Consider the following 17,817-nt stretch of genomic DNA (forward strand, 5'->3'; position numbering starts at 1 on the left):
CGAGTGATCACAAACCTTGCTCCTACACAACACTGAGTACTCGCATCTTGCGAAGAGACGCTTAAATTCCCTTTTTGAGACAAGTCTATACTTTTACAAGATGTGAGTTTGGAATACGATATTTCGCACTGGAATAAAACGAAACAAACCATTTGCATTTCAAGGAAATATAGCTGTTTTACAAAAAATTCTAGGAATGACATCGATAGTGTGAACGATAACGCAACCCGAGAATAAACAACATTTTAGGAGTTACGTCACGAGTTTTAGAGTCATTTTTAGGGTCGTAAAGAGTTGCCTTTAAATAGAATAAAACCTTAAAATGATCGTGTTCTAGGATAGAAAACACTTAAGAGGCAAGAACAATAGAATAAAGAATAAAGAATAAATCAAATCGGAATGAGCATCGTCAAGGATGGCAAAGATCAACGGGGATTGCAAATGACGAACTTGAAAAACTAGGCTAGTTTTTTCAAGATGTGCAAATCGTGACGTAGCTCCTTCAAAACAAGTCATGTCCTTAAGCTTTCGTACGTAAGTTTTCTCATTAACTGTAACGCCAACTGTAACGCTCACATCTGACACGAAAATGTAGCCGAGAATTAACCACTGATAACAATTTCAAAAACGAGAATGGGAGGTTCACGCAAGCTTCGAGCCAACTAACGTTCAAATATAACTACATCTGCCTGTTCATTACAATTTAAATTCGTCGTAAATTAGGCGCTTATGTGGCTTTTTAAATGACCTCTTGTCATTCTCTGTAATTAACATGTCATTGCGTCAAATTCGGGATTCTTATTCTCATTTAACATATTTTAGTTTTCCACTTTTATTTTTTATTTATCATTATCTTATAAACGGTTTGATTTTAGTTTTTGATTTTTTTTCTTTAAAACTTTTTTTTTTCTGTGATCCGATCCGTGATCCGATCCGTGATCCGATCCAGGTTTTGTCGACTCCCATTCCACAGCGAGATTATATGGAAACAAAACTACATAAATATTTCGAGAAGGTGAGTCAAATAGTTTCGGGCATTCTTTTGACCTTTAAGTTGAATCTGAACTTATAATTCTGGAGGTTGTTTTCTCTGTTACCAGTGGGTCATCAGTGCTATGCATGACCGGATAAATTTGTTCGTTCGCGTCTTTTGACAGCTTGCATAATTAATTAGGTGCTAAGCCTGCGTGTAGCCGGCGCGACTTGCGCGCGTGTGCTTTGCTGGACTGAGGTCGCGAGGGAGCCTTCGCGCTCCCAGCCTGTGACACTGATCATATGAGAACTCAGTAGCCTAAATTTCAGCTGTCTTCTGAGGTCGTTTGCTCGTAAGTTAGACTGCAAGCAATCTCTCTTTTGCTCAAAAATCCGTGTGCAAGCGTGACTGCGAGCCTGACAGACGCTTGTACATCAATTAATTTCACTTTTATTGCTGGTTTTCAGTGTCACGCAATTCAAAATAAATCAAAATCAAAATCAAAACCGCTCAATAGATGAAGTCCAGAATCTGGGAAATGAAAGAAAGTAAATATGCAAAGAATCTCGCGAAAATTCTGGTCACAGCAATTTTTCTTATGCGAGATATGCGGAGAAATTTTTTACCCAAGTTTATAGAGGTTTGTATGGAGACGCCATGCTGGTGCCCACCGTATGGGCACCAACATGGCGGTCGGAAACCAACAGAAACATCTGTCACTGAGTTTTGCTACAAAAGCGTGAATTTATCCCTCGAGGAACTCTAAAACATTAAAATAATACTTTTTCTAAGACATGATGTGTTCAGATAGCCAAGTTCCCCGAAATAAGTCACTTTTTTAACCATCATGACAGCTCTCTAGGCCGTCGTGTAAATACCGCGTCACGCAAAAGCTTAGAAATTCAAGCGTAGTGTATCACAAAACCAAGAACCCATTCGGAGCGAAAATTTGTATGAATATTAGTTTTTAGCTGCTCTTATACATCATTAAAGTAAAACCTCAGGAAGATCAATCGTTTTGTAGTTCGAATTTTGGTGACGTCATGTGAAAACCAGCTATTGCGTCCTTCCGACGGATTTTCGAGCAAAAGATGGACTGCTCGCATTCTACCCTCGAGTCTGAGCATAAGACAAAAGGAGAAAATTGAATTTAACATTTCCCCCGACTCATGTTTTCTACATATCTCTTGTTACCGAGTGTTATTAAAATTTATGCCTAAACGTTTTATGATTCTCTCCTTACACTGCTTTCCGATTAAGTGCGATACAACAAAGCACGGTTTTCCATGGTTTACACTGTGATAAATATAGCTCTCTTAGCCAATCAGAGCGCACGCGGAATCTAATGTACCTGATTATAAATAAATCAAGATAGCGGTTTGCAGCCATAACAATAATAAAAAAAAGCTTTAAATATTTATGGCGAAATTTGGGGTAGGAAAGATGAAACAGTCAGTTTCAACTGGATGTAACTTTCCTATATATGGAAAAGAAAGTGTGTTACATTTCCTTAAATTTTTCGTCGAGTTTACTTTCAGTCCATTTCAACGTTATAATCACGGCCATAGAGATAATGATTTCGCATGGAGATAACTCTCCAGTACTTGATTACAAACAGTGTTAGAACGCACACAACATGCAAATATTAAGACGGCCTGTTTCTTTAATAATATATGAAGAAGCTTTGCTTTATTATTTGCGATGTACAGAAGTTCCTTCAAATCAAAGGCAACATGTGATCATTTTGCCAGACAATAACTCTTGAGGTGATACGAAGATCGACAGTGGCTGGGATAAGAGAAGATATCTTGGAATTTTAGCGATTATAAGGATTACTGGTGGAATTCTCAAGTTATTGTTATCGAAGAAAATCACTTAATTTCTTAAAGCCCACTCAATTTATTAAACTGGTGGGCTTGACCCACTAACGAGTTGTTAAGAACAGTACTCAGTGAAATATAGAGAGATAAAACTATTGAATGAGATCATCAAGGAAATTACGGTACACCGTTTTGTCCTCCAATAGGAAAAATAAACAGTAACGCCAAACAATGCCAATGAAATATAAAAAGTATAAATAACAAAATAAATCATGTATTTTACCGACAAATGACAAAATCACTGTTGAAATATTAAGATATCGTAGCAAATACATAGAGCGCCTTTATAGTGCGAGTAAATATGGCAGGGCTGTGTGGGCCTCAAGTATAAATTCCTGGAAGGGCTTGCTGAGAGCTCTCTGCCATTCGTACATAATCTATTATATTTCTTGGAGTTAGGTTTGAACGGGGCCAATAATTGATTAAAAATATTAAAATGGCTTAATACTTTTGTCTGGCATTGCAAAAAATTGGGAATTTCTTGGCTGAAAAGTGCTTGTTACTAACGTCTATCGAATTGCTGCGTTCCCGAACGCTTCCACCTACTAACCGTTTGTTTGAATACTAAATCAAAGTAAAGGTACTTAAGATAAAACTAAACAATAAACCATGATTTAGTTTTCAATAGTACTGCAAACCGCTCATTAAACATTAACTATCAACTGCTTGAAAAATAACTTCAATGAATGGTGCTCCTTAAAGCGAAATAGGCGTACATATTTTCCACTTTAAATGGAACTGAGCGAGCAATTATATCAGATTTAACTATTTTGTTTAGCGCGGAAATATGTTGTTCTTCATTTGCTGAAATTAAGAAAAAAAAAAATTTAGTAATTGGTTGTTCACTAAATTGGAATTTTCCAGTACTGTACGCGACATTTTAAACGTAAGCGCGTTTCTTACACTAAATTAAACCAAAATTAGCTGCCATATTTGAAAGGATCTCAGTACTATAACTAAGATTGGTTCATAAATTTAAATTTCTGTCTGCGTTGTTCAAATATTTTTCTTCATTAGTCTGTTCCCGCATTGCGGCGCCCTGCAAAGCTGCGGGTGCGATGTTTTGTTTTAAAGGACGCTACTGAAAACCAAATTTCGTCGTACTTAGTAGAATGGCTCTTCTTTAAATCATGAGATCAGCTGTCCCGTTGTAGCAAATCCAACTCAAAAATATACAACTTTATTTCTTGAAGATTGTCTGATTTTTTAAGATGCAATTTGTCTTCCATCAGTATTTTTCCATGTGAACTCAAACGTTCGCTTTGAACCGACGAAACGAAGATAAAACGGCCTTTGATAGCTTCGCAAGCACGCTTGAATTGATGTAAAAGATGAGCTTGGTAGAGACATACGTCGCTCGCGTAAATATACGTTGTCCAGTGAATGTAATCAACTCGAGGGGTAACACACCCAAAGCTGAATGACTTTGGGAAAGAATTGGCGCAACATTTCTCGGTGTAAAATTCGAGATTCTCAAATTCTTCCAACAGCTTTTCAAAGTTTGAACTACGCAGCTCGAAGGGAAGACGGTCGTAGAGAAGAATACCGTCTGAACATAGCTGTTGTCCTGCAGGGCTAGAAAAAATAACATCCGAAATATATTCTTTGGTGCATCTAGCAATCCCGACAGCTGGAATTTCTTGGCTCTTTTCTTTTGCACGAGGCGCTTCCTCGCGGCCAATATCGTAAGACAAGGCTTCGAACTGGCGAATTGTCTTCAACTTAGCTAATGAGTTCTCGCTAAAGTCGTTGTACCTAGTTACGAAGCGCACTCGAATAACGCTCGGGAAATTGTGTCGGACGTATTCATCGAGCACCTGCGAGAGCTTTTTGCTAACGCCGCGACCGCGGTATTCTGGAAGGACGCGCCCCGCGCGTCGAATACAGGTCTTTCCATCGTCCACGATAAAACCAGCTCTCAAACCAACTAGTTTTTCACCGACAACAGCAACCATAACAGCGAAATCCCCCGTCTTCATCCATCTGTGAAATTCAAGTGGTAGATAGTCATGCCCCTTGTAAATACCCCTCGACAAATTCACGACTTCGTCGAAATCGTTCAGCCGAGCAAGACGAAACCTCACCTCTTCCATGTCGTAGTTTTTTGCGTGACTTACAAGCTACAACAGTTCAGACAACAATTTATAGCCACTAGAACGTCAACCTGTGGCAATGTATGTTATTTCATTTTTAGTTTTCATTTTAACCTTGCCTCGTATGATTGGTGGAGAGGCCAGTCGCTACGAAACATAAATATCTCTAAATAATGATCTGCAAATGAGCTCTGGCGTGTACATGTTCCTCCTCTATGGGGATGCGAAACACCAACAATCTCGTGCTTTGATCATGAGCGCATGCAATCATCCCTGTTGTCAGTCAGCGGTGTGCCACCGCCTTAAGGATTACGTAATCAATTTGAGAACAAGATTGATACACACCGAGCGTCTTGTAGATTGGTTACGAATTATTTACAACTGAGAATCTACCACCAATCCCTTCCGCTATCGTTACGCTTTTCACCCCCTCCCTTGGAACGACAGCGCCTAGTGCCTCTTCAGCTGGCCCCCCCCTCTCCCCCACCCCAGCCGAACTTTTTAAATTCTGCGTTTGTCTTTACGGACATCACATTTTTATCTAATAATGATTTTGTTAGCGTTATTGGTTTATCCCGTCATCTCATGAATTTGAAGAAAAAAAGCAACTTGATCACGAAAGTACAATAAATTTTCCTCTCATTGACAGACTTTTTCCATGGTTATTTCATAAAAGCGATAGACCACTCTTTCTATGGGTTTACCGGCGCAATAAACCACTTGGGATGTTGGGAGAAGAATCAAAAAGCTTGTAAATCGCGAGCCGATCATGTCTCCCAACATCCCGCGTGGGTCCCCGCGTGGTTTATTCTGCAAGTAAACCCATAAAAAGAGTGGTCCATTGCTTAAAGGTACATCATTGATATTGGACATCCATGTTATGATTAATTGACAGCTGTCAAAGCAAGGTATCCGCTGATCAGTATAACGTGATTATATCGCTGGCTCAGGTCATGAGCTCATCGAGGTCGTGTGTTTTTTTAAGTTGACCAGTGACCAGGCAGTGGGTTTTGATTGCATCGCGGGCTCAAGCCCGGTTATTACTCTAGGGAAGAGTGAGGGAGAACATGCAAAGGCAAAATTTCGGCGAAAATTAAACCCTGGCGCGTTGTTGACTTTTCTCCCGACATATTCCTTGCAAAATCATACCTTGGAAAGTCCTTAATTGATATATTGCGTACGTAATTTCTTCAATCTTGGGTACAATCACATACCCACAATTGATCATTTTTCAGTATCTGATCCAGGGGAAAAAATCCTCTTTTCTTTTATGGTTAGTTATTGTAATCAGGAGCTTCGCTTTTTGGCTTGGCTAAATCTATATATTAAGCTCCTGGTCATGGTGATAACATATGAACAGAAAAATTAGGTTTTTAGGTAATTCTTTGTTGTAAGAGTTTCAATTTGCATCTATGTTCTCAAAATTTCCGTTATTTCTCAGCATTTTGGACAAATTGCTTTTAACTATTTACACTCTTTTCCTTTAATAAGAATATTGTTTTTCTGGTCCAGACTTAATATTTATGTTTTCTGCCGTTTTTAATTAAGGCTAAAAATATTGTTACGAATATTCTTAGATTTAAAAGGCCTCATGTGACACACAACATTTTGCAGAAATATTACTAGTACTAGTATTAAAAAGCGGCTAGTATTGCGTTTGCTGTGCTTTTTGATGAATTTTGCCTCCGTTTGGCAAAAGGAAGAATTTTATACCATTGAGTCAAATACAGATAATTGCATGTATTGTAATTATAAATTTTCAACACAGAAAGTTACATTCCTTTCAAAATCTTAGCCCTCGGTATATCTTCTTAAAATATTCTTAAAATTTCGAAAATTTCAGCTTCGATATTTTTTTGAAATGTATGAAAAAAAAGAGTACTCATTAAGAGCACGGCTTTGCTGAATGTGTTTGGCGGTTTCCGCGTTGTATCCATGTCCCACATACTCAATTCCGTTTATGAATGACATAACACAGGAGAACAAATTGACTCAAGCGATACAAGTGATACAAGCGCTTATTTGCTTGTAGCCAAACGTTAATTTTAGTCGATAAAATTATCACAAACTCATTAACGTGAAGACAACTGGTCAACTGTTTACCTGGTTTACCGCCTAATTTCCTTGAAATAAGGAACGTAACTTTCATGATCAAAAACTGAAGTTTAACATTGACTTGTGCAGTTAGTTAATAAACTCTCGTTAGAGGGATTGAGAAGAAATGTTTTCCGTGCATAAACTGTGAGTGAGTCATATGCAATTTTACTAACTTCCAATTTCCGTTGTGGTTTAACTTTCTGGACATCATTGTTAAGACAGGATTTACTCGTCTTTGTTAAATTGCATCTTTGTTGAGTTGCTGTAGCTTTCCGCTGTATATTTAAGTAGTATTCTGGTTTTAAGAGGCCAAGAATAATCGGCCGAAGTTAAAGTTACCACTTACCGGTAACTTCAAAATGTGATACAATAGCTTTCTTACTGGCATACAGATGTAAATTCCAGTCCATAAAATAATCATAAATTGCATTTAGTAGAATCACCTGTCCTTTGGTCATTTTGTCAAGCTTACCAATGATCTAAACTGATCAACACACGACAATTAAATAGAGCCAGGCAGACTTTTTAAAATTAACGCGCAGGCTTCTACCTAAACACGCGGTAAAAAGTTCCAATTCTTCTTCTATATATTGCATTACAGATCCTTGACAATATCTAGAATCTTTTCCGGAAGCCCTCCATCCAAAAATCCCCAGCCAAAGTTCCCCACCGGGAAGCCCCCCTTCGGCCGCTGTTTAACCCTCGTTAAAACAGGACAAAATATAAAAGGAAACTGATTCTTTTTCAAAGACAAGTCTTTGTTGCGCTATCTCAGTTCCAAATAGCCGCTGTACATTTCACTTTTTGGACGAATTGTTTTCACACAGCTCTCTCGTGTAAAGAATCTCTTCCACGGATGTATTCAGTTTCAGCTCTATATTCAGGAGGAATATACAGAATTCCGGTTATGGCGAAACAATAACTTATTTGGTTTTATACAAATGATAATATTAGGCAATAAAAAAACTCACAAACGCATTAACGAGAAACATAAGGTCGGTCAGGTATTGCAGTGTGATTTTCGGCAAAGAGAGGAAGTTAAAGAGCCTAAATTAACTTTTAAGATCAAAAAGTGAAGGCTTTAGCATTTACTTGTGGTCAGTTTATCCTCGTCTGAAAGAATGAGAAAATTTGTTTTTCGTGCATAAACTGTAAGCAAGTCATGTGCATTTTACTAACTCCCAATTTCCGTTGTGGTATAACTTTCTGGACAGAATTGTAAACATAGGATTTACTCCTTAAAAGCATCTCTGTTGAATTATTGCGGCTTTCAGCTCTACATTCAAGTACTATTCAGATTTATAGAGGCCAGGAATAATCGGCCGAAGTTAAAGTTACCACTTACCGGCAACTTCAAAATGTGTTACCGAGTAGCTTACTTACTGTCATACAGATGTAAATTCCAGTCGATAAAATTATCATATAGATTTATTTAGTCGAATCACCTGTCCTTTCGTCATTTTCTCAAGCTTACCAATGATCTAAACTGAGACACGACAATTAAATAGAGCCAGGCAGAGTTTATAAACCTTTTCGCACAGGCTTCTACCTTAAAAACACGCGGTAAAAAGTTACCTTCATCTTCTATATATCGCATTACAGATCCCTGACAATATCTAGAATCTTTTCCGAAAGTTCCGCACCCGAAAATCCCCAGCCAGAGTTTCCCATCGGAAGACCCCCCTCCGGTCGCTGTTTAGCCTTCGTTAAAACAGGACAAAATGGAAATGGAAATTGATTCTTTTTCAGAGACAAGTCTTTGTTGCGCTATCTGAGTTCCAAATTTCCGCTGTACATTTAACTTTTTGGACGAATTGTATTCACATAGTTTCTCTCATGTAAAGAATCTCTTCCACGGATGCATTCAGTTTCAGATCTATATTCAAGAGGAGTATACAGAATTCCGGTTATGGCGACTGAACACAAAAGTTAAAATTGGTATTCTACAAATATGAAACAATAACTTATTTGGTTTTTCACAAATGATAATATTAGGCAATAAAAGACTCACAAACGCATTAACGAGACAGCTTTTGCTGTGTGATTTTCAGCAAAGAAAGTAAGTAAAAGCGCCACATTAACTTTTATGATCAGAAAATGAAGGCTTTAGTATTTACTTGTGGTTAGTTCATAAACTCTCGTCTGAGAGAATGAGAAGAAATGTTTCTCGTGCAAGTAAGTCATGTGCATTTCACCAACTCCCATTTTCCGTTTCTGGACAGAATTGTAAACACAAGATTTACTCGTTTGAAAGCATCTTTGTTGAATTGCTGCGGCTTTCAGTTCTACATTCAAGTCGTATTCCGGTTTTAAGAGGCCAAAGTTAAAGTTAGTACTTACCGGCAACTTCAAAATGTGATACAATAGTTTACTTATTATCATACAGATGTAAATTCCAGTCGATAAAATAATCATAGATTTATTTAGTTTAAACACAACCAAGTCAGAAGTCAAACTGCCAAAACGAAGAGCTTCTTATTGGCGCGGAGCACAGGAGTAAACGAATACGTTTGAGTTAATCCAGAAAACATGAATTACACTACAAGCAACGCCACATCACTCAGTTGTGATAAAGGCCTATTTTTTTCTATACCAATTCTCACGAGAACTTTTCTGGACCTTCGTTTTGTATTCATCATTAGAGTCACCATTGACGCTGTAACCTGTCCTTTCGTCATATTGCTGAACATCTTGGTGATAGTAGCAGTGAAAACAAAACGTCAACTTCGTAGCAAATCTAATTTATCACTCGCCTGTTTAGCAACAACTGACCTTGTTGTGGGACTTGTTGTTCAACCTCTGCAAATCGTTTACAGCAGCTTAATGCTCAAAGGTGAGACTGCCATAATCTGCAGCGGACTAGCCAAGACAACAGTGGCTATTACCATAAGGTGTGTTATAGCATCGCTTAATCATTTCGTTTTATTGAGTGGAGAGCGTTATCTCGCGATAAAACACTCTTTTGCATACGAGAACCTTGTTACTGAAGTTCGTATCATCATAGCCTCTGGCCTGGCGTGGGCTGCCGCGATCATCCTTCCGTTAGAAGACTTCTGGCCAGCAAAGATACAACTTGTCGCAAAATTAGTAGTTCGTGTTATACCGTTAATTTTTGTTTCGTTAGCCTTTTATTTTAATGTTTCCGTATGCAAGGAGGTCCGCCGCAACGAAAAACAAATAATTGCTAATCAAGTTTCCTTAGAGGTGAAGAAGAAGTTACTCAAGAACAAGAAAGCGTTTTACTGTATGATAACTGTACTGCTCACAATCTTCCTGTGCTATTTCCCAGCAATTATCTCTTTTATCATTATGACCGTTTTAGACGGGATACCGAATGATGTAAAACATATCATGTTACATCTTGTTACTTTATTTCCCGTACTGAATTCGCTGTTTAATCCACTGATTTACGCTGTTAGAATAAGAGATTTCCGCGTAGCTTTCATTCAGTTGTTCTCGCGGAAAACCACTGCACAAGCCGAGCAGCTTGAAAGGAATATTTTTGGATCAAAACAAAGTGGAGTTGTAGCTACTGCTGAACAAAGAGGAAACAGGGTTAGCACCGCGGAAGTTGATGTGCTACAAGGAAATGAAACATTGAACTGATAATGCGGCGACTGCGACGAAGACACAGTTGGAAGAGAAATATGAAGAAACAGCTCAGTAAAGTCGACTCCACGGCAAATCATAGCTTATAGTGTTAATAAAGTCGTAAGTTCTTCGAAAATCTTGAGTAAAAGCGTTTTTTTGCAAAGATTAATTGCCGGTCGTGAAAAAACGAAGGAAAAAATACGGAACATATCCCCGGAGTTACTGGTAAAGATAACTTGAAAAACATCTCACCTGTTAGAAACACAATCATTAATCGTTCAATTATGCCACCCCCCCCCCCCCCCACCGAAAGTATAGCCCCCACCCCTACGCTGATCTCCAAAATAGCGAGACCGAGGTAAAATTAATATATCTATTTTTTCAGTTAATAGTCATCTAAAGTTACGTACGGTAACTGGTAAAAATAATTAAGGCACTCTACAGTTAGGAAGGTTTTCTCCTGAGCCTGTAATCATCTTCAGAATCCTGTCGTCATTTTTTTCAAGCTTAGCAATTATCTAAATTGAGACAAGACAATTAAATGGCGCCAGGCAGACTTTTTAAGGTTAACGCGCATGCTACTGCCTTAAAAAACACGCGGTAAAAAGTTACTCTTCATCTTCTATATATTGCATTACAGCTCCCTGACAAGATCACAAGACGATCTAACATCTAGAATCTTTATTGCCATCTGTCAATAAGCTCCCCATCCGGAAGTCCATCTCCCCGAAATACCCACCCGGAGATTCCCACCCGGAAGCCCCCACCCGAAAGCCCCCGTCAGGTCGATGTTTAACCCTCGTTAAAACATGACAAAACTTAGAAAACTGATTCTCTTTAGATAACTCTGTGTTGTGCCACCCCAGTTCTAAATGTCCGCTGTACATTTAACTTTTTGGACAAATTGTTTTCACAAAGTTTTTCTCCTGAAAAGTATCTCTTCTCCGAATGAATTCAGTTTCACTCAATATTCATGAGGAATACAGAATTCCGGTTATGGGGACCGAACGCAGAAGTTAATTAAAATTCGTATTTTACAAATGTGAAACAATAACTTATTTGTTTTTATAAAAATGATGATAGTAGGCAGTAAAAACTCACAAACCCATTAACGAGAAACATAAGGCTGGTCATCTTTTGCTGTGCGATTTTCAGCAAAGAAAGGAAGTTAAAGAGCCTAAATTAACTTTTTAAGATAAAAAAAAAAGGCTTTAGCATTTACTTGTGGTTAGTTCATAAACTCTCGTCCGAAAGAATGAGAAAAAAATGTTTTTCGTGCATAAACTGTAAGCAAGTCATGTGCATTTTACCAACTCCCAATTTCCGTTGTGGTATAACTTTCTGGACAGAATTGTAAACATAGGATTTACTCCTTAAAAGGGTCTCTATTGAACTGCTGCGGCTTTCAGCTCTACATTCAAGTACTATTCAGATTTATAGAGGCCAGGAATAATCGGCCGAAGTTAAAGTAACCACTTACCGGCAATTTCAAAATGTGATACAATAGCTTACTTACTGTCATACAGATGTAAATTCCAGTCGATAAAATAATCATAAATTGCATTTAGTTGAATCACCTGTCCTTTCATCATTTTTTGAAGCTTACCAATTATCTAAACTGAGACAAGACAAATAGAGCCAGACAGACTTTTTAAAATTAACGCACAGGTTTCTACCTAAAAAACAGGCAGTAAAAAGTTACTCTTCATCTTCTGTATATTGCATTACAGATCCCTGACAATATCTAGAATCTTTTCCGAAAGCCCCCCACCCGGAAATCCCCAGCCAGAGTTTCCCACCGGGAAGCCCCTCTGCCGTCGCTGTTTAACCCTCGTTAAAACAGGACAAAATACAAAAGGAAACTGATTCTTTTTCAGAGACAAGTCTTTGTTGCGCTATCTCAGTTCCAAATAGCCGCTGTACATTTAACTTTTTGGACGAATTGCACGTTTTCACATAATTCTCTCGTGTAAAGAATCTCTTCCACGGATGCATTCAGTTTCAGTTCTATATTCAAGAGGAATATACAGAATTTCGGTTATGGCGAATGAACACAGAAGGTAAAATTGGTATTTTACAAATATGAAACAATAACTTATTTGGTTTTATACAAATGATAATATTAGGCAATAAAAAACTCACAAATGCATTAACGAGAAACATAAGGCCGGTCAGCTAGTGCTGTATGATTTTCAGCAAATAAAGGAAGTTAGAACGCCTAAATTACTTTTTATGATCAAAAGGTGATGGCTTTAGCATTTACTTGTGGTTAGTTCATAAACTCTCGTCTGAGAGAATGAGAAGAAATGTTTTTCGTGCATAAACTGTATGTAATTCATGTGCATTTGCCAACTTCCAATTTCCGTTGTAGGTTAACTTTCTGGATATCATTGTTAAACATAGGATTTACACGTTAAAAGCATCTTGGTTGAATTGCTGCGGCTTTCAGCTTTACATTCAAGTAGTATTCCGGTTTTAAGAGGCCAAGAATAATCGGCCGAAGATAAAGTTATTACTTACCGACAACTTCAAAATCATGATGAGATACAATATCTTACTCACTGTCATACAGATGTTAATTCCAGTCGATAATATAATCATAGATTTATTTAGTTGAAACACAACTAAGTCAGAAGTCAAACTGCCAAAACGAAGAGCTTCTTATTGGCGCGGAGCACACGAGTAAACGAAAACGTTTGAGTTAATCCAGAAAACATGAATTACACTACAAGCAACGCCACATCACTCAGTTGTGATACTGGCCCATTTTCCTCTATGCCAATTCTCAAGAGAACTTTTCTGGACGTTCGTTTTGTATTCATCATAAGAGTCGCCGTTGACGCTATAACCTGTCCTTTTGTCATATTGCTGAACATCTTGGTGATGGTAGCAGTGAAAAGAAAACGTCAGCTTCGTAGCAAATCTAATTTATCACTCGCCTGTTTAGCCACAACTGACCTTGTTGTGGGACTTGTTCAACCTCTGCAAATCGTTCACAGTAGCTTAATACTCAAAGGTGAGACTGCCATAATCTGCGGCGGGCTAGCCAAGACAGCAAGGGCTATCACCTCACGGTGTGTTTTAGCATCGCTTAATCATTTCGTTTTATTGAGTGGAGAGCGTTATCTCGCGATAAAACACTCTTTTGCATACGAGAACCTTGTCACTGAAGTTCGTATCATCATAGCCTCTGGCCTGGCGTGGGCTGCCGCGATCATCCTTCCGTTAGAAGACTTCTGGCCAGCAAAGATACAACTTGTCGCAAAATTAGTAGTTCGTGTTATACCGGTTATCTTTCTTCCGTTGATAGTTTATTGTAATGTTTCAGTATACAAGGAGGTCCGCCGCAACGAAAAACAAATTATTGCTAATCAAGTTTGCTTAGAAGTGAAGAAGAAGTTATTAAAGAATAAGAAAGCTTTTTACTGCACAATTATTGTCCTCCTCACAATTTTCCTGTGCTATTGCCCGTTAAATATTTTTGTTTTTATCATGATATCCCTGAAGGATGCTATCCCTATAAATTTAGGCTTTATCGTGTTACATCTTGTTACTTTATTTCCCGTACTGAATTCGCTGTTTAATCCACTGATTTACGCTGTTAGAATAAGAGATTTCCGCGTAGCTTTCATTCAGTTGTTGTCGAGGAAAACGATTGCACAAGCCGAGCAGCTTGAAAGGAATATTTTTGGACCAAAACAAACTGGAGTTGTAGCTACTGTTGAACAAAGAGAAAACAGTGTTAGCCCGGAAGATGAAGCGCTACAAGGAAATGAGACATTGAACTGATACTGTTTAGACTTTAAAACGTAGTTTCTACTACAGTGTAGTGGGGCAAATTTAATTTGTGGAATAGCTTTCCGTCTAACGTCAGAACCTATAGATCTTTTGTTAGCTGTAAAAATGTGATCAATCGCCTAATGTCCTTCTTGTGCTCCCACACGGCAAACATTTAATCAGTGTTTTCATTATGTTTCATCTCAATCTTGTAACATAACTGATGTTTCTAACGTGTTTAAATAAACTGTATGTAGTGTCAATATGTTATGGCAACTGTGATGGGGACAATGGGACGAGAAATATGCCGGGCGGGAGGGGGAGGGGGGGCCGGGCGTTGCAGATGGGATTGCTTCTTGCGAAATTGCGATTCTAGGGGCGAAAGGGGTGAATGCAGTAGAAAGAGTATGACTGATTGTCAGTGTTGTCTGTTTAATGTAGAACATAATGACAGCGAAGTCGGAGATTGGACTCGTGACGCGCATAAGAATTATTTCGCGCCCTAAACAGATAACGTAGACTTATGGTGGGTTAAGCTTCCCCAAGCGCGGTGCATATACCACCTCCCTCACCCCACCCCCGCTTTTCCCTCCCCTTGACCCTTCTGAACGGGATGCTGATCTACTGAAGGAATACCCACAGCCTTGAATTTGCCAGTAACCAATTGAGTAATTGTTGGGCTGTATCACAACTGAGGGGCATTGATTGTAATGTAATTCCTGTTTTCTGGATTAACTCGAACGGTTTCACTTGCTCGTGTTGCTTCGCGCCAATAAGAAGCTCTTCGTGTGAACAGATTGACTTCTGATTTCTTCGTGTTTCAACTAAATAAATCTATGATTATTGATCGACCAGAATTTACATCTGTATGACAGTAAGTAAGCTAGTGCATCACATTTTGAAGTTCCCGGTAAGTACTAACTTTAACTTCGGCCGATTATTCTTGGCCTCTTAAAACCGGAATACTACTTAAATATACAGCTGAAAGCCGCAGCAATTTAACAAGGATTCTTTTAACGAGTAAATCCTATGTGAACAATGATGTCCAGAAAGTTAAACCGCAACGGAAATTGGAAGTTAGTAAAATGGACATGATTTACAGTTTATGCACGAAAAACAGTTCTTCACAATCTCTCTAACGCGAGTTTACTAACAAACCGCACAAGTCAATGTTAAACTTCAGGTTTTGATCATGAAAGTTATGTTCCTTATGTGAAGGAAATTAGTTGATGTTGATGTTGATGTTGATGTTGATGCTGATGTTCATGTTCATGTTAATGCCACTGATGTTAATGTTGACCATTTATTGAGAAAATAGGCTCCCTGCGAACCTAAACCCTTGTGGAATCTTCTTCTACGAACAGTTTTCTCTTTAATTTTCCAGAAATGAAGGCTACGAAATCTCAATTCTGTCCAGACGTATGATTTTTTTGTTTGTATTTCCCGAGAGGTAAACAATAAGGACAATTTTCCAATTTGTTTACTGCTATTTTTTCTTGCTATTCACAGTAAAGCTAATTGTACCCCTTTTTATCAAGCGTTTTCCTAAATCAACTACAAGGCTGAAATTGCCTCTTAAAACAGGAGAGCAACATTTCAAAATGTTTCAACAGTGGCTTTAGTTTGACTTTTCAGCTCTCTCTCTCTCTACTAGATTCCTTGTTGCTTAGGTGAAGGCGGTTGTGGCTATATTATATTACGATAATTTTACGAATAGTCCCTCTTGGCAGGCTGAGGAAGAGGCTAGATGTCAATTAAATGCTGGAAAAGTATTAATTTAGGATCGAATTCTAGTTACCCGCCATTGACGTCATAAACAGGTGTCGCCTTTTCGGAAAAATGAATTATTGATGAACACCTCTCACGAAAAATGTCACGAGAATGTGTTAACAAACAAACAGTTTGACAACGCTGGGTTCCCAGTTAGTTAAAGTTGATAATGTACAATACCGACAAACACAACAATGGATCAGCAGACCATCATTCAGAAAATGAACACAACTCTACTCCTGAAACTATTATCATCATAAACTGTGTTCTTAACGCTCCACTGATGCTCATATCCATTCTGGGCAACGCTTTGGTATTGGCCACCATAATAAGAACGCCCTCCATTCGCTCAACGCACATGATTATGCTCTGCAGTCTTGCTGTTTCAGATTTTCTGGTTGGTCTCATTGCTCAACCGATTAATATTGCGTATCTACTAACGAAAGACAGTATTGTGAGCCATGTTGGAGTGCTGACGGGTCCGTCTTTATGTGTAGTTTCTCTAATGACAATAACAGCCATCACTGTGGATCGATTTCTGGCTCTTCACTTTCACATGAGATATGCTACTTTAGTGACTGAATCCCGCGTAAAATATACTTTGACAATTATATGGTTGATTAGCTTCCTTTTTTCAGGGTTTTTCTTTTGGAGCTCACGTATACATAAGTTTGTTATGGCCACTGTTACTATCATTTGCCTTTTAATTTCTATGGCTTCTTATGTCAGAATTTATTGTCTTATTCGTCGACATCAGTTACAAATTCATGCACAACAACGAGCAGTGCAAAGATCTGACTTTGGAAATTTGAACCTTGCGCGATTGAAAAGAAGTGCAATAAACACTTTCGTCTTCTACATAGTTTTAATTATATGTTATCTTCCATTGTATGTTTTATGGACTCTTCATGGACTCTCCATAAAAGACTGGCAAACAGATTGGGAATTTGCAATTACAGCAGTATTCATGAATTCGTCGATCAATCCACTTTTGTATTGCTGGCGTCTTCGCGAGCTTCGCACGGCAGTTTCAAAGACAGCAAGGCAGGTGTTATGTAAACAAACAGAAGAAAACTAGACAGAATTGTTTATGAACGAAAAGAAGTATGAGAAGACAGCAATTTTCGTTTTTTTTTTCCTCGGGTGTCTGTTAGTTTTGTTGCTCATGTTGCTATGGAGAATTGGAACTGATAAACAAGATACAAACGTCATTTGTAGGACCTTGTTATGGTAGATCGAGTTGTAGCGAGATAACTTGTAATTTGCATTTTCCATTTTTATTGTCCGTGTAGTTGAATTTTAAATGAAAAGCAAATGCAAAACCTACTTACAACTTACAAGCGTTAATAAGTGATAAAGAACTGGAATGCTACTCTATTTTAAATTATATTCTTAGATATCGTTTTAAACGAATCTCGTTCTAAGCGGGAAGTTATGAAAATAATGGTCTCTGGCGAATTGGACCATTTAATCCATTTTTTTGTTTTGTAAAGAGGACTGATAAAGTCCTGAACCATCAGAAGAAAGAGAAGTAGATTAAGTCTTTTACTAGGCTGTGTGTAACGCTTAGTTACTAGTTTTCAAAAGTAAATCTTCACTTGCTTTCTTACATTTCTTATATCACCGGTTGCGAGAA

The 17,817-nt window shown here is 38.2% G+C and overlaps 5 protein-coding genes across 5 annotated transcripts in view; 3 read left to right on the plus strand and 2 right to left on the minus strand.

Moving 5' to 3' along the window:
• LOC145470605 (uncharacterized) overlaps nucleotides 1-1,121 on the minus strand; it is a 3,531-nt gene extending 2,410 nt beyond the window's left edge. Inside the window, exon 1 of the mRNA XM_081454410.1 lies at nucleotides 1,098-1,121. Coding sequence (XP_081310536.1) covers nucleotides 1,098-1,121 — 24 coding nt within the window. The remainder of the gene's footprint in view (nucleotides 1-1,097) is intronic.
• Nucleotides 1,122-3,639: 2,518 nt separating this feature from the next.
• On the minus strand, nucleotides 3,640-5,693 carry LOC145470183 (histidine N-acetyltransferase-like). Its single transcript, XM_081454015.1, has one exon. The coding sequence runs from the start codon at nucleotides 4,944-4,946 to the stop codon at nucleotides 3,990-3,992; it is 957 nt and encodes a 318-aa protein (XP_081310141.1). The 5' UTR covers nucleotides 4,947-5,693; the 3' UTR covers nucleotides 3,640-3,989.
• A 3,383-nt stretch (nucleotides 5,694-9,076) lies between these two features.
• LOC145470761 (histamine H2 receptor-like) lies at nucleotides 9,077-10,921 on the plus strand. Its single transcript, XM_081454593.1, has one exon. The coding sequence runs from the start codon at nucleotides 9,573-9,575 to the stop codon at nucleotides 10,647-10,649; it is 1,077 nt and encodes a 358-aa protein (XP_081310719.1). The 5' UTR covers nucleotides 9,077-9,572; the 3' UTR covers nucleotides 10,650-10,921.
• Nucleotides 10,922-13,308: 2,387 nt separating this feature from the next.
• Nucleotides 13,309-15,250, plus strand: LOC145470788 (histamine H2 receptor-like). The gene has a single exon (XM_081454627.1). It carries the CDS (start codon nucleotides 13,350-13,352, stop codon nucleotides 14,421-14,423), a length of 1,074 nt encoding a protein of 357 aa, XP_081310753.1. The 5' UTR covers nucleotides 13,309-13,349; the 3' UTR covers nucleotides 14,424-15,250.
• Nucleotides 15,251-16,116: 866 nt separating this feature from the next.
• Nucleotides 16,117-17,450, plus strand: LOC145470789 (melanocortin receptor 4-like). The gene has a single exon (XM_081454628.1). The coding sequence runs from the start codon at nucleotides 16,351-16,353 to the stop codon at nucleotides 17,257-17,259; it is 909 nt and encodes a 302-aa protein (XP_081310754.1). The 5' UTR covers nucleotides 16,117-16,350; the 3' UTR covers nucleotides 17,260-17,450.
• Nucleotides 17,451-17,817: the final 367 nt, after the last annotated feature.

This window comes from Orbicella franksi, chromosome 15 (assembly GCF_964199315.1).
Source record: "Orbicella franksi chromosome 15, jaOrbFran1.1, whole genome shotgun sequence".
Taxonomy (NCBI): Eukaryota; Metazoa; Cnidaria; class Anthozoa; order Scleractinia; family Merulinidae; genus Orbicella; species Orbicella franksi.

Bases quoted from the DNA above. Each gene is read 5' to 3' on its own strand.
- LOC145470183 (XM_081454015.1), bottom strand. From the start codon at position 4,946: ATGGAAGAGGTGAGGTTTCGTCTTGCTCGGCTGAACGATTTCGACGAA.
- LOC145470761 (XM_081454593.1), top strand. From the start codon at position 9,573: ATGAATTACACTACAAGCAACGCCACATCACTCAGTTGTGATAAAGGC.
- LOC145470788 (XM_081454627.1), top strand. From the start codon at position 13,350: ATGAATTACACTACAAGCAACGCCACATCACTCAGTTGTGATACTGGC.
- LOC145470789 (XM_081454628.1), top strand. From the start codon at position 16,351: ATGTACAATACCGACAAACACAACAATGGATCAGCAGACCATCATTCA.